This window comes from Coregonus clupeaformis, chromosome 30 (genome assembly GCF_020615455.1).
Source record: "Coregonus clupeaformis isolate EN_2021a chromosome 30, ASM2061545v1, whole genome shotgun sequence".
NCBI lineage: Eukaryota > Metazoa > Chordata > Actinopteri > Salmoniformes > Salmonidae > Coregonus > Coregonus clupeaformis.
The window spans coordinates 23,458,957-23,473,356 of record NC_059221.1 but is presented as its reverse complement, the minus strand read 5'-3'; the positions used below and the strand labels follow the sequence as shown (position 1 = coordinate 23,473,356).

The window sequence follows — 14,400 nt, the reverse complement described above, 5'->3', positions numbered from 1 at the left end:
GGGCCGGTGGGGGGTGGTGGTGGATTGTGGGCCGGTGGGGATGGTGGTGGAGGGTGGGCCGGTGGGGGTGGTGGTGGATTGTGGGCCGGTGGGGATGGTGGTGGAGGGTGGGCCGGTGGGGGTGGTGGTGGAGGGTGGGCCGGTGGGGGTGGTGGAGGATTGTGGGCCGGTGGGGATGGTGGCGGAGGGTGGGCCGGTGGGGGTGGTGGTGGATTGTGGGCCGGTGGGGATGGTGGTGGAGGGTGGGCCGGTGGGGGTGGTGGTGGATTGTGGGCCGGTGGGGGTGGTGGTGGAGGGTGGGCCGGTGAGGGTGGTGGTGGAGGGTGGGCCGGTGGGGGTGGTGGTGGAGGGTGGGCTGTTGGGGGTGGTGGTGGAGGGTGGGCCGGTGAGGGTGGTGATGGAGGGTGGGCCGTTGGGGGTGGTGTTGCATGGTGGTGGAGGGATCAGAATAGATCAAAATGAGGTTACCAAGAGAGGGAGAGACCAAGTCACTAGGCAACACCCTGACGACGGGCTGGGACTAATAAAGGGGGATTTCTTTAGGGAGCATGACATGGCCAGAGGGTAGGGTCCCTCTCCCTTCCAGTGGGCCCCCTCAGAAGCACACCTGCATGGGGGGTGGGGGGGGGGGGGGGGGGGGGGGCACAGCACAAAGACAGCCTGGAAACAGAGAAGCTTCACTACAGAGCCCCTAAGAGGAGAAGATATAGCAACATCTGCAGATGTTCCAGCTTTGAAACCTGACCCCTCCATTAACATCCTGCCTGCATTATTCAACTATCCCCTACAAACTGAAGTCACACAAACACACACACACACACACGGTATAGTGCATTGTTGCTGCGGACCTACTACAGCACCATCGTCACAACAGCTGGCTAGTGTTATATTCCTCTCTAAGTGTGTAGCTGTAGGTGTGTGTTCTTAGATCATGTTTCCCCGCCACAACGTTCAGGCCTGTTTGCTCTTCTTAGCCTCTCTGTTGTGGCTTCAGTCTCACCACACCGGAACAGGGGACACGGTTTGCCTGTTGTCATGACACTGGGAGTTGGTGCAGAGTGAATGCTGGGAACTGGTTTGCATCCCGGGACTCAGCAAACACAGCAGGGCAGAAACCCATGAACACCAGAGGAAGCCCCCCCTCCACACACACACCGGACCAGTCAGATATTAACTGAAGGGATACCATTTTACATTTTAATCACTTAGCAGGCGGTCTTATCCAGGACGACTTACAGTTAGTGCATTCATCTTAAAGTACATTTTCCTCAATAAAGCAGCATGGACAAGTCTGATAAGACCTTTTTACTCCTCTATCAGTGAGAGTAGCCTATGTATTGTATATCTCAAGCATCCTGTATCCTGCCTGAGGTGGAGGAAAGAGGGTATAAAGGGTTTATTATGTCCTCAATGATAATACATCCCCATTTCCTATCTACAGGTAATATCTTCATCTTCCTGTCTGTCCACAGAGATCATTGTGATTCATAAAGTACTTCCCCCTCACAGACACCTAGGTGATGAATGTCAGATGTAGTTGTCATGTTTTATTAGCAAACGGCTGGACGGCAGACAATAGGTCTTTACCTCAGACTCTTCAATCAGTATCACCTAGCTACCAGACTGTCGACACTCACCACCAGATTGACTGGAAGGGGGTCTTTTGACTGTTTAATCAGAATCACCTTTATTCACCAAGGACATTTACATATACCCAGATTTTGATTTGGTGAAATGGTGCTGCTACAGTAAACAGAGTATATAGACGATAAACAGAACAATAGATACTCATCATCATCACCCTTAGTACCAGCAGAACTAGCAGCAGTGTCAACTGTTTTGACACGAGTCACAAAGACCGATACACAAAAACGTTGTATTAGTTTCCTTCTAATCTTAAGCATTAGGAGTCCTGGGCAACATTCCTAGAATTGCTGTCCAATGTTAACAGTGCAGAGTGTAAAGAACCTATCTAGAGGATGTGGGGGGGTGTGACTAACACATTGAAACAGAAGGATGAATCTGGGGTCCTGCTGAGACATTTCCTCCTCTGCTTCCTCTCCTGTACTCGATCTCTCGCTCAGACCACACGGCTCAGTTGCAATGTGAACCACTACACCCCTTGTGGCATCTTTGCAATCCACAACCACTCATAAAATCCCACATTCCTTGAGACAATGTACCCTCTAACACTTTGCTACAGGAGGGACATCATGGTAATTCCTTCACACTTCCTCACTATCCAAGACACCAGATACACGTGTTGTCTTTTTTAATAATCACTCAGCAGCTCTGTTTATCAGTAGGGTGTGTCTGGGCGGCAGGTCTGGGCAGCAACTAGCCTAGCGGTTAAGAGCACTAGGCCAGTAACCGAAAGGCTGGTGGTTTGAATCCCCGAGCCGACTAGGTGAAAATTCTGTTAATGTGCCCTTGACCGTCGCGTCGTCAACAAACTTGGAGTCGTGCGTGGCCACACGGTCGTGGGCAAACAGGGAGCTAAACACACATCCCTTGGGCCCCCCGTGTTGAGGGTCAGCGCGGCGTAGGTGTTGTTGCCAACTCTCACCATCTGGGGACGACCCATCAGGAAGTCCACGATCCTGCTGTGTACTGAACAGACTCAGAGCTGCAGTTTTACAAGCAACACTGGAACCTAGATAATGTATATAATCCTAATCTCCTTCCCCTAGTCTTCCATTAGATGAGGTGCCCTCTGCTCTATCCCTTCTACAGCTGAGAGTGCACTTAACTGGTTTGTTTACATTTACATTTACGTCATTTAGCAGTGTTTCACTGATAACTACAGTATTTATGATCACCTGCTAAATAACCAGAATAACCCAGTTGTGGGTGTCAACCTCAGTACACCTAGATTAAAGAAATAGACACATTGATTATGCTCCTCTACGGTGATATACACCAACATTTATTGCAAATAAAAATAGATGACATATCAGATCGTGAACAAAGGCTCATAATAAAACTCTGACTTGCACAAGTACAATAGGAGAAAAAAAAAAGTATATTTATTTGAAATGATAGCAGGGTTACTGAACTTCACCAGGCAGGGCATGAACTTCACCTAAACTCATTACTACAAAACTGCTCAATCTTAAATCCCTAACACGAAAAAGCTCCTCCCCCCCCATCTATCTGGGCCTGAAACGCACTGCCACATTATGCAAAAGGCCAGAATACATGATCAAAGCAAAACAATCACAACCTAAAGCAAGAGGAATTATTTTGTCCCTTGGGTCTCCACTCTCTGAGGAGACATGGTTCAATTGACACCGTCTCCACCTGCAGGTACCTCTCAGTCACTGCACAGGACAACTCCTACAATAATTCATTTCCATATAACAGACTCCTCTGATTGGATATGAATGAGTAGGACTCACAGAAATAGCAGTGTCATAGCAAATGTCCATACAAATATCAAAATGTGATATCTTGATCGCCCAAGTTCAGTTACTTCCTTAATGCACTGATCTGAATTCGGAACAATTATTACCGTTACACTGACCAACATGTCAGGTGACATGTAATTACATGCACTACTAAATTGGCACAATTATACCTTGAGAATGGTAGGTCTTTAGGCTTACTTCCAGACCAGAGGACCGTGGCAAAGGTGAAGTTCCTTATAAAGCATGTGTATGACAATCGTAGACTCATCTCTAGCCTCCCTTACATCGTCCTATGATGTTTCACATTCTCGATGAGGAAGGGATTTCTATATGAAACCAAGACTAGACTTGGTGCAGAAACCAAACTAAACAATCTTTATAAAAACACATCTGAGACTCCGAGAGCAATTTCAAAAATGTTCAGCTTCCTGTGATTTCTCAAGATTCCCCCAAAAACAAAACAATAGTAAAACTTATTTGATTAAAACAATTCTGGCCTTTCAAGTGAAATAAAAACAAGAAATATCATATGAGAATGCAAAAAGGAAATGAATACAAAACAAAAAGGGAAACATACGCACCGAAAAGCTGTTTTACAAACCACTTAAACTACAAAATATCCCCAATGCTAAAACAGTTATTTAATTAAAATCAGCCATTTTCATGTACAGCACACGACTCATGGGAAACATGAAGACCCTCCTTGGATGTGTATAGAGAGGTGGGCTGCTGTGAATGTGGTGCTAGAGAGTGATGGACCAGCTTCTAAGACCTTTGCCGTCATTTGTCTTTTTTCTTAACCTCTGTGGTGTCTTCTTTAGCTGCAGCATCTTCCGCAGACACTTCCTCATACCTGTCAGAGGGGCAGAAAATAACAGAAATATATTTTAAGGAGACCAGGAAAGACATGACGAACAAAATGGGCGGGCGAGAGGGTAAAGAAGTGAATGTAAAGTGTGTCAAGTCCGAGACACCAGCAGTGTGACAGACAGGAACAAGTCAAAGTACACTGACCAGGCAGGTTGGCACGAAGCCTTGGCACTGCCAGCTTTGACCCCCAGGTCTCTTACCCTCTCTCCACATACTTTGTGCCACCCCAAGGTCACAGCTTTGTGGTTACCATGATGATTATGAAGCAAGGACACATTTCTGTCAGGAGAGGTTTGGGGAATGTTTCCTCTCCTTCCCCAGCCCAGACCCTGCGCAGGTGGTTGCCCCAGCTGGGTGTCTAAGCACTGTTATTATGGCTAACAGGCAGCAGTCACCCCTCCACAGCCCCAGGGCTAGGAGGACCAAGGCCCTGACCCAGCATGTGTGTGTATGGATGAGTAGGTACATGACCGGGGCATTTACAGTACACACAATACTCCAAGCAGCACTGGGTGAGAGGAATGATATCTATTTATTGTAATCATGTCAATGATCTTTGAGTCTGGAGGAGCAATTGTATGACGGGTGAAGACAGTGGAAAAAAAAAAAAGAGGCATCTCACAGTCTCGATGCTGAATGATCTTGGAGGCACAGATATTATGTCAAGCTAAAACGAGACAGGCAATCAATATCGCCATCTGGTGCTGCATGGTGAAACAGGCTAAACGTTCACTACCACTGGTGATGAGCCTGAGTGAGCTGGGCTGAAAAAACAAATGCCATGATGGAAACAGGGAAGGTGTTATTACCTGAACATTTCAGTCAGTTCTCCTTTCAACAGAGCTACAACCACTGGGAATCCAATACAGGCTGGGACCAGGTACAGCAAGGCAGGCTGGGAAGGAAGAGAGAGAGAGACAAGACAACCAGTTGGTACCAGCCAAGTCGACATAACGGTGACCTGGGAGTCAGAGCCTCTCTCACCTGGGCGTGTTTGAAGGTGTGCATGACCCAGATGGTCAGGCCCAGGCCGAAGATGTAGGCCAGGAAGCTGGTGTAGAAATAGGTCCTGGTGTTCTTCTTCAGACTGGAGGGAGCAGAGACAGAACATTAAACATATGGCAGGTAGGGAGGAGGGAGGACATGGGCCATGATATAAGAGGAGAGGAGTTAGAGCTCACCTGACATCAAAGCGGAGGAGTAAAGCAATGAAGATCCCTGAAAAATAAAACGTAATATTAACATTAACAAAGGGGACAGCGCTATTAGAAGAAAATAAGCTTTACTGGAGGTGGATCTAATGCTGAAGTACTACCATTATCTAGTGGATGGGACAAGTCAAGCCAACTTGTATGTAAAATTAGACACGACTGTTGACTGAAGAGAATGTTTACTTGCCTGGAATGACAATATCTCCCAGGCCCAGCATGGCAAATTGACTGGCACCCAGACCCTTCTCCAGCAGGTCCTGGGGAAACACCACTGAGAGAAGAGGAGGAGGAGAAAGAGGAAGAAAATCATGTGTCATATGTCAGATGTGAACCGATTACAGAGACCAAAAGCAGTGCGATGACACAGTGACTGACTGGCATGATTATTAAAATGGCGCTGGAATGCACAGCGGCCATTTTTTTACAGGCTCCTGACCAATTCTGCTATTTTGTCCGATTTTTTCGCTGATCTTAACTTTTTTTTGTACTGAATGTTTCAGCCAGTGTTTCCTATGACAAAAAATAGCTTCTGGACATCAGCGCAGCGATCACAAAATTCAAATTTGGATGAAGATTTCTACTTCAACGAGTTGGCGGCACAGGACAAACTGTTCACCCCGGACCAGACTCTAATCCCGACACTCGGAAGAGAAAGAGACAGCAATATATAAAGGTCACCGTAAGCGCAAGAGGGCTGGTGCGCAATCTGTAATATTAAGGAAGTCTCAAGGTTCTGCCTGCCCGAGATAGAATACCTCATGGATAAGCTGTAGACCGTACTATTTACCTTCTTCTAATCTATATTTTTCGCAGCCATCTGTTAACCGCCACAAATCGATGCTGTTACTAAGACCGCACTCAACGAGCTGTACAAGGCCATAAGCAAACAAGAAAATGCTCATCCAGAGGCGGCGCTCCTAGTGGCGGTACGGTCATTTAATGGAGGAAAACTGAAATCTGTTTTACCTCATTTCTACCAGCATGTCACCTGTGCATTTAGAGGCAAAAAAAAAAAACTGGATCACCTTTACTTCACACACAGAGACACATCCAAAGGTCTCCCTCGCCCTCCATTTCACAAATCTGATCATAACGCTATCCTCCCGATTCCTGCTTACAAGCAAAAACTCATAGGAAGTACCAGTGATGCGTTCAATACGGAATATGTTCAGACTAGAATATGTTCCGGGACACATCCGATGGCATTGAGGAGTTTACCACATCAGTCACCGGCTTCATTAATAAGTGTGTCGACGACGTCATCCCCACATTGACCGTACATACATCTCCCAACCAGAAGCCATGGATTACAGGCAACATCCGCACTGAGCTAAAGGGTAGAGCTGCCACTTTCAAGGAGCGGGACACTAACCCGGACGCTTATAAGAAATCCTGCTACACCTGTCAAAACATTAACATTTACATTTTAGTCATTTAGCAGACGCTCTTATCCAGAGCGACTTACAGGAGCAATTAGGGTAAAGTGCCTTGCTCAAGGGCACATCAACAGATTTTTCACCTAGTCGGCTTGGGGATTAGAACCAGCGACCTTTCGGTTACTGGCACAACCATCTTAACCACTAAGCTACCTGCCGCCCCATTAAACAGGCAAAGCGTCAATACAGGATTATGATCGAATCCTACTACACTGGCGCCGACGCTTGTCGCATGTGGCAGGGCTCGCAAACTATCACGGGTTACAAAGGGAAACCCAGCTGCGAGCTGCCCAGTGACGCGAGCCTACTAGACTAGATAAGCTAAATGCCTTTATGCTCGTTTCGAGGCAAGCAACACTGAACGATGCATGAGAGCACCAGCTGTTCCGGACGACTGTGTGATCAAGCTCTCCGTAGCCGATCTCAGTAAGACCTTTAAAACAGGTTAACATTCATAAGGCCGGACGGATTACCAGGACACGAACTCCAAGCATGTGCTGACCAGCTGGCAAGTGTCTTCACTGACATTTTCAACCTCTCCCTGACCCAGTCTGTAATACCTACATGTTTCAAGCAGACCACCATAGTCCATGTGCCCAAGAACGCCAAGGTAACCTGCCTAAATGACTATCAACCTGTAGCACTCACATCTGAAGACAAATGCGTTGAAAGGCTGGTCATGACTCACATCAACACCATCATCATCCCAGACCCAAGCCGCCCCAATAGATCCACAGATTATGCAATTTCTATTGCACTCCACACTGCCCTTTCCCACTTGGACAAAAGGAACACCTATGTGAGAACGCTGTTCATTGACTACAGCTCAGCGTTCAACACCATAGTGCCCTCCAAGCTCATCACTAAGCTAAGGACCCTGGGACTGAACACCTCCCTCTGCAACTGGATCCTGGACTTCCTGATGGGAGGGTAGGCAACAACGCATCCGCCACACTGACCCTCAACTCAGGGAAACCCCTCAGGGGTGCCTGCTTAGTCCCCTCCTGTACTCCCTGTTCTCCCACGACTCCAACACCATCATTAAGTTTGCCGACAACAAGTTTGCCTGATCACCGACGACGAGACAGCCTATAGGGAGTAGGTCAGAGACCTGGCAGTGTGGTGCCAGGACAACAACCTCTCCCACAACGTAAACAAGACAAAGGAGTTGATCGTGTACCACAGGAAACGGAGGGGCTAGCACGCCCCCATTTACATCGACGGGGCTGTAGTGGAGTGGTTCGAGAGCTTCAGTTTCCCAGTGTCCACGTCACTATGGATATATCATGGTCCAAACACACCAACATAGTCGTGAAGAGGGCACGACAACGCCTCTTCCCCCTCAGGAGGCTGAAAAGATTTGGCATGGGCAGCTGCACCATTGAAAGCATATTGACTGGCTGCATCACCACTTGGTATGGCAACTGCTTGGCATCCGAACGCAAGGCGCTAGAGGGTACTGCGTACGGCCCAGTACATCACTGGGGCCAAGCTCCCTGCCATCCAGGACCTCTATACCAGGCGGTGTCAGAGGAAGGCCCTAAAAATTGTCAGACTCCAGACACCCAAGTCAGACTTCTCTATGCTTCTCTTGGCCAGCACGGTACCGAGTCTAGAAACCAACAGGACCCTGAACAGCTTCTAACCACAAGCCATGAGACTGCTAAATCGTTAACCAAATGGTACCCAGACTATCTACATTTACCGTTTTTTGCACTAACTTCTACGCATCACATACGCTGCTGCTGCTGTTTACGATCTGTCACTTTATTCCTAGTTATATGTACATATCTACCTCAATTACCTCACACCCCTGGCACATCAACTCGGGACTGGTACCCCGTGTATATAGCCAAGTTATCGTTACTCATTGTGTATATATTATTACGCGTTTTACTTTTCTATTATTTCTCCATTTTCTTTCTCTCTGCATTGTTGGGACGGGCCCGTAGGTAAGCATTTCACTTAGTCCACACCTTTGATTTGATAGATGCAGCTTTTCACAGGCAGTCTAACAAAAAGTGAAGTGCATGTCTAACAGACATTTACATAGTACCCATTAAAGTAAAGTTACACATTAAATACTGTCTATAATTATTGACTGCATTGACTTCACAATAAATAAATAAAAGTCCCTTTACTCACACTTAATGGGTGCCTCGAACGACTTGGCCACGGTAACCATGACATTGGTGCCAAACACCTACAGGGATAACGGTTGTGTTTATTCAAGTGACTCATCCTCCCAGCTTAACGCTTTGACGGGGCCTGAGGGGTTTACTACAAAGCAGAATCAATGAGTTAGCCAGCTAACTCGTCTAAACATTTGGATATATATCTATCTATAGAGATATTTAAGATAAACTTTAAATTGGCATGGTCTAATTGACCCAACAACCAAAAACACATAGAAGTTTAGCTTTCTTAATGAACCTGAACATCAAGTTATTTTTGGTTGTTTATCAAAGTAGCTGGATAACTCATTGATTCTGCGTTGTAGTGTCCCCCTCTGGTGTATAACCTAGTAGTACAGTATTGGGGTCAGGTGGCAGACTTACCCAGAAGACATCATACACAAACAGTCCCCCCAGCAGGATGCAGCCAGTACTGATGTTGTTCAAGTGCAGAAGCTCCACCCCATTCAGGGCAAACGCCAAGCCAAAGAGGTTGTTGGCAATCCAGTGCTGGGAAGAACCAAAGAACACATGTTCAAAGAAGAACATACATAACACCCACACATACAGAAGACTAGGAACGCAAACATAAAATGTATGCATGCATGACTAGGTCGCGTTGGATAAAATAGTTTGCTAAATGGCATATATTATTCTAAGACAAACTCAGATGAACACAACCACAGAGTATTAAAATGAGGGAATTTTCTGCAACGAACTCCAGCCTGACCATTTGGTGTCTTCAACTTTTTATCTAGGACTAACTGTAAGCTTACACCATTACCCTCTACACTACCAACAAAATTGCAACACCATAAAAAGGCAAAATACACTACATTAATATACTGTAGTGTAACTTTAACTGACCTTCTTGAGGACGTACCAAACCCCAACCACAGTGCTGATGACCAGGCAGATCATGTCCTTGGTGTCAAACTCATAGTTGACTATTTCTGTTGGAGGGAGGGTCATCAGTGACTGATATTAAACATGTGCTTTTACAGTGTATTAACCACATTACTGTTTCTAGCTCTCATTCCGTTTCATCCTCACCTTCTTTGGTCTCTCCTGAGCCCTGAGTGAAGAGCAGCTGGTACTGCTTGATGGGAATGTTAGCAGGGAAGATCCTGTTCATGAAGGGACTAATGGAGAGACGGTGGGCAGAAATTATGTTGAGACTGTTTATCAGGCTATATCAGTGTCATATAAAGTGAAAGGAGAACCTAATAAAGTGATCAAACAAGCCTCACCTCATTGTATGAGACAGTGCCAAAATCCCCAGGACAAAGAAATACATTGACAGCAGCAAGTTGATGTACTCTTGTGAGAAAATCTACGATTGAAACAAATCCAATTTAGTACTACTCCACAGCATACAGTATCCCACCACTAGTCTCAGGGAGCTGAAAAGGGGAATCAATAACGACAGAGCATGCATGATGTGAGCATGGCGTGCAAGGCAGGATTAACGCAGATACAGCTGATCGTATGGTAAAGCAGAGGTACAGAGCTATGCGGGAGATTGTTGGAGGGGAAAGCAGTAGCTTATTCAATTGTAATACTGCGGGAAATGATTCAGGACAAAACACAAGTGACGCAGAGAGAGGTGGTGGGGGTGATGACACTCACTTTGAAGAAGAGATAGAGGCCGAAAAGGGTGCAGCTGGCGATGATGGGGAACCGTGCAGCATCTCTGCCTGTGATGGTCTCTGGCATGTCTGAGGAGTTCTGGGGAGAGAAACGAGGGTTGACGTGAGTGGACGAGCATAAGCAGCGCACTTCCTAAGTTCCTTCAAAACACAAATGAATCAATATGCAGGGTTTTTTTCTGCACAGAAAAGTATTGGGGGTATTTTTTAAATGTATTTTTTACACAGGTCGCCTATGTCCAGTGTGTAGAATAGCAGGAAATTAGCTTTAAAAACAGCTACATTTTGTCACTGCGTCCAACAGGAGGGCCTACCTCAGCCCCATTTTGATCCAGAAAAAATAAATGTTTCAATGCACATTGCCAAAGTTCCTCTTCAAAAGAGAAAGCACTAGAATGTCTTAATTTAATATCAACCTGCCTCTAAAAACACAGTCATAACCTTTAGTGGCTCATCGCATCACAGACTAATTCTTCACAAAATAAGTAGTTAGGTGAATGACAAACTCAGGCAGGTTACATGTTCATGTCCCACTAGAGATAGGCCTATCTGAATTAAATGAGCAAATCTGCACAGGGAATAGAATAAAAAAATGGGTCAATGTGGTGCGATGAGCAGCAAGGAACAAGACAGGACTGCAACGGGCAAGCGATTCATTCCATCCAACTCTAAAGACCACATGTCCAGTAGATTGGTCCTCTGTAGCTCAATTGGTAGAGCATGGCACTTGTAATGCCTGGGTAGTGGGTTCGATCCCCGGGACCACCCATACGTAAAAATTTATGCACACATGACTGTAAGTTGCTTTGGATAAAAGCGTCTGCTAAATGGCAAATTATTATATTATATTCTAGAGGCCTAAATGTATCACCTTCTGTGCCAGTTTATTCTATAGCACAGTCCTTGAACCTTTTCAGCTTACACCCACCCTGTTCAGTGTGATTCTGGTCCAGGGGACTTGCCCTGTACACGAAACGGACCCACATCCTCATTGATTATTAATTAACCTGTACCCCCCCCATCTTCCAGACTGCCACGAACAATGAGGTGTCAGTAAAAAAAAAATAGTTAAGCTAAAATAGAAAATACTGTCGACTGACTGTTCTGAGTATCAGTTCTAATACTCACTCTGTACTCATAATCGCAACCATTTTCTCCAGCAACCTAAGGACGAAATAAGTGCACAGAAAGTCATTAGCGGAGTATATTGTAAGAGCATAACGTTAGTAAGTAATCTATAGTAAGCGCCAGCCGAGATTCTGGATGAGGCAGCAACCAACCACAAATGAAAAGCTCGTTAGTAGAGTGCAAGTTAGTTCAACACACCAACAGAAAAGTAGCTAGTTTAGTTTCACGTCACTCAAAAAGCCTGTTCTCTCTAATCGGTCATGTCATCAGACAACCAAGTCATGCATCATCCGTTTCCGTCCACCCACCGACTGAAAGACCAGAAGTGATGGCAGTAAGGACACGTGTAATTAAGAGAATCAAACTATGATTAGCATATTCCTACTATACATTGAGCCCAGGTACCTTAGAGAAGAAACACATTTTTATAAAAACTGAACCTTGCACACATCTCTCAATCACCTACTACTCGCACAAGACTTGGCAGTGGCACCCTCCTGGCTGAAATGAATGATTCGAATAACATCTTGCCAACTAGGTAAATGTCATGATTAAAAATAGTATTGGCTACTATCAACAATAAACGAATCTAGTTAGCTAAGAGTAAACTACCAGGCAAATCGGCTTAACATTTGGCGCATTGACAGCCCAAGTCAAGGCCTGCCAGTCATTCATTGTAGTTACCTTAGCCATGATTAGATAACTGGCTGACTAGCTACATCAGACTTGTCTGGATGTGGAACAGAAACACGGAATGTGGAACGTGAGTGACAACTGGCTAGTGTTGCACCCTGGACAGACTACTGACAGGTGAATGAGGATCGTTGCATCCTTTGTTTATTGCCTAACAGGAACCAAGTTAGCTAGCTAGGTTCCCACTGTTAGCTGCGTAAACTACCTAGCTAGCTTGTAAATTGCATTCATGTTAACAATACCTTGCTTTTGCCACAGCTGACTGACCGCAGTGCACCGAAGAAGATCGGCAACAGAGCCATGAACACAAGGCTGCCATATGCCAGTGCCGTTCCCTCCGGTGTTGCCACAAACTTGGCCACAGTCGCGTTGACAGCTTCGGTACCATTTGAGTCGGTTGCATTCAGTCCGTCCAGAACGGGAGGTGAAGTTTCGCTTGGTAAAACCGATCCTTGATTAACATCGGCCATGTTTGCAAGTTATCCACCAACCCAACGGAGTCGTGTACGCTATTTGCGGTCTTTCAAGATTGCTTGTTTCTATTATGTTGGGTTCTCTTTTGCTAAGGCCACGTTTCCTAACTCTTTGGCAATTGACAAACCTCTTCTTTGTTAGTTCACTTGTTGTCAATATCGTTTCAAACCCGTACTTACTGCCGCCCAGTGGAATGGATGGTTTGTTTGAGTAGAGACGGATTTTAATTTTTATTTCACCAGGTAAACCAGTTGAGAACAAGTTCTCATTTACAACTGCGAACTGGCCAAGATAAAGCAAAGCAGTGCGATAAAAACAACAGAGTTACATATGGGGTAAAACAAAACAAAGTCAAAAATACCACAGAAAATATATATACAGTGTGTGCAAATGTAGCAAGTTATGGAGGTAAGGCAATAAATAGGCTAAAGTGCAAAAAAAATTACAATTAGTATTAACACTGGAATGATAGATGTGCAAGAGATGATGTGCAAATATTGATACTGGGGTGCAAATGAGCAAAATAAATAACAATATGGGGATGAGGTAGTTGGGTGGGATAATTTCTGATGGGCTGTGTACAGGTGCAGTGATCGGTAAGGTGCTCTGACAACTGATGCTTAAAGTTAGTGAGGGAGATAAGTGTCTCCAGCTTCAGAGATTTTTGCAATTCGTTCCAGTCATTGGCAGCAGAGAACTGGAAGGAATGGCGGCCAAAGGAGGTGTTGGCTTTGGGGATGACCAGTGAGATATACCTGCTGGAGCACAGACTACGGGTGGGTGTTGCTGTGGTGACCAATGAGCTAAGATAAGGCAGGGATTTGCCTAGCAGTGATTTATAGATGGCCTGGAGCCAGTGGGTTTGGCGACGAATATGTAGTGAGGACCAGCCAACAAGAGCGTACAGGTCACAGTGGTGGGTAGTATATGGGGCTTTGGTGACAAAACAGATGGCACTGTGATAGACTACATCCCATTTGCTGAGTAGAGTGTTGGAGGCTATTTTGTAAATGATATCGCCGAAGTCAAGGATCGGTAGGATAGTCCGTTTTACGAGGGCATGTTTGGCAGCATGAGTGAAGGAGGCTTTGTTTTGCGAAATAGGAAGCCGATTCTAGATTTAACTTTGGATTGGAGATTCTTAATGTGAGTCTGGAAGGAGAGTTTACAGTCTAACCAGACACCTAGGTATTTGTAGTTGTCCACATACTCTAGGTCAGACCCGTCGAGAGTAGTGATTCTAGTCGGGTGGGTGGGTGCCAGCAGCGTTCGATTGAAGCGCATGTATTTAGTTTTACTAGTGTTTAAGAGCAGTTGGAGGCTACTGAATGAGTGTTGTATGGCATTGAAGCTCGTTT

General features: G+C 45.6%; 1 protein-coding gene across 2 annotated transcripts; it reads right to left on the bottom strand.

The window, feature by feature from the left end:
• Nucleotides 1–2,894: 2,894 nt before the first annotated feature.
• On the bottom strand, nucleotides 2,895–13,188 carry LOC121546042 (minor histocompatibility antigen H13-like). Of its 2 annotated transcripts, XM_041857032.2 has the most exons (13): nucleotides 12,811–13,188; nucleotides 11,876–11,911; nucleotides 10,728–10,826; nucleotides 10,349–10,431; nucleotides 10,152–10,240; nucleotides 9,966–10,051; nucleotides 9,483–9,608; nucleotides 9,070–9,127; nucleotides 5,676–5,759; nucleotides 5,459–5,495; nucleotides 5,262–5,364; nucleotides 5,087–5,172; nucleotides 2,895–4,260 (listed from the first exon to the last, which is right to left on the bottom strand). In XM_041857032.2, the coding sequence occupies exons 1-13, from the start codon at nucleotides 13,036–13,038 to the stop codon at nucleotides 4,188–4,190; spliced, it is 1,188 nt and encodes a 395-aa protein (XP_041712966.1). In that variant the 5' UTR covers nucleotides 13,039–13,188; the 3' UTR covers nucleotides 2,895–4,187. The 2 variants fall into 2 exon arrangements, with proteins under 2 accessions (XP_041712966.1, XP_041712967.1); XM_041857033.2 differs by lacking the exon at nucleotides 11,876–11,911.
• Nucleotides 13,189–14,400: the final 1,212 nt, after the last annotated feature.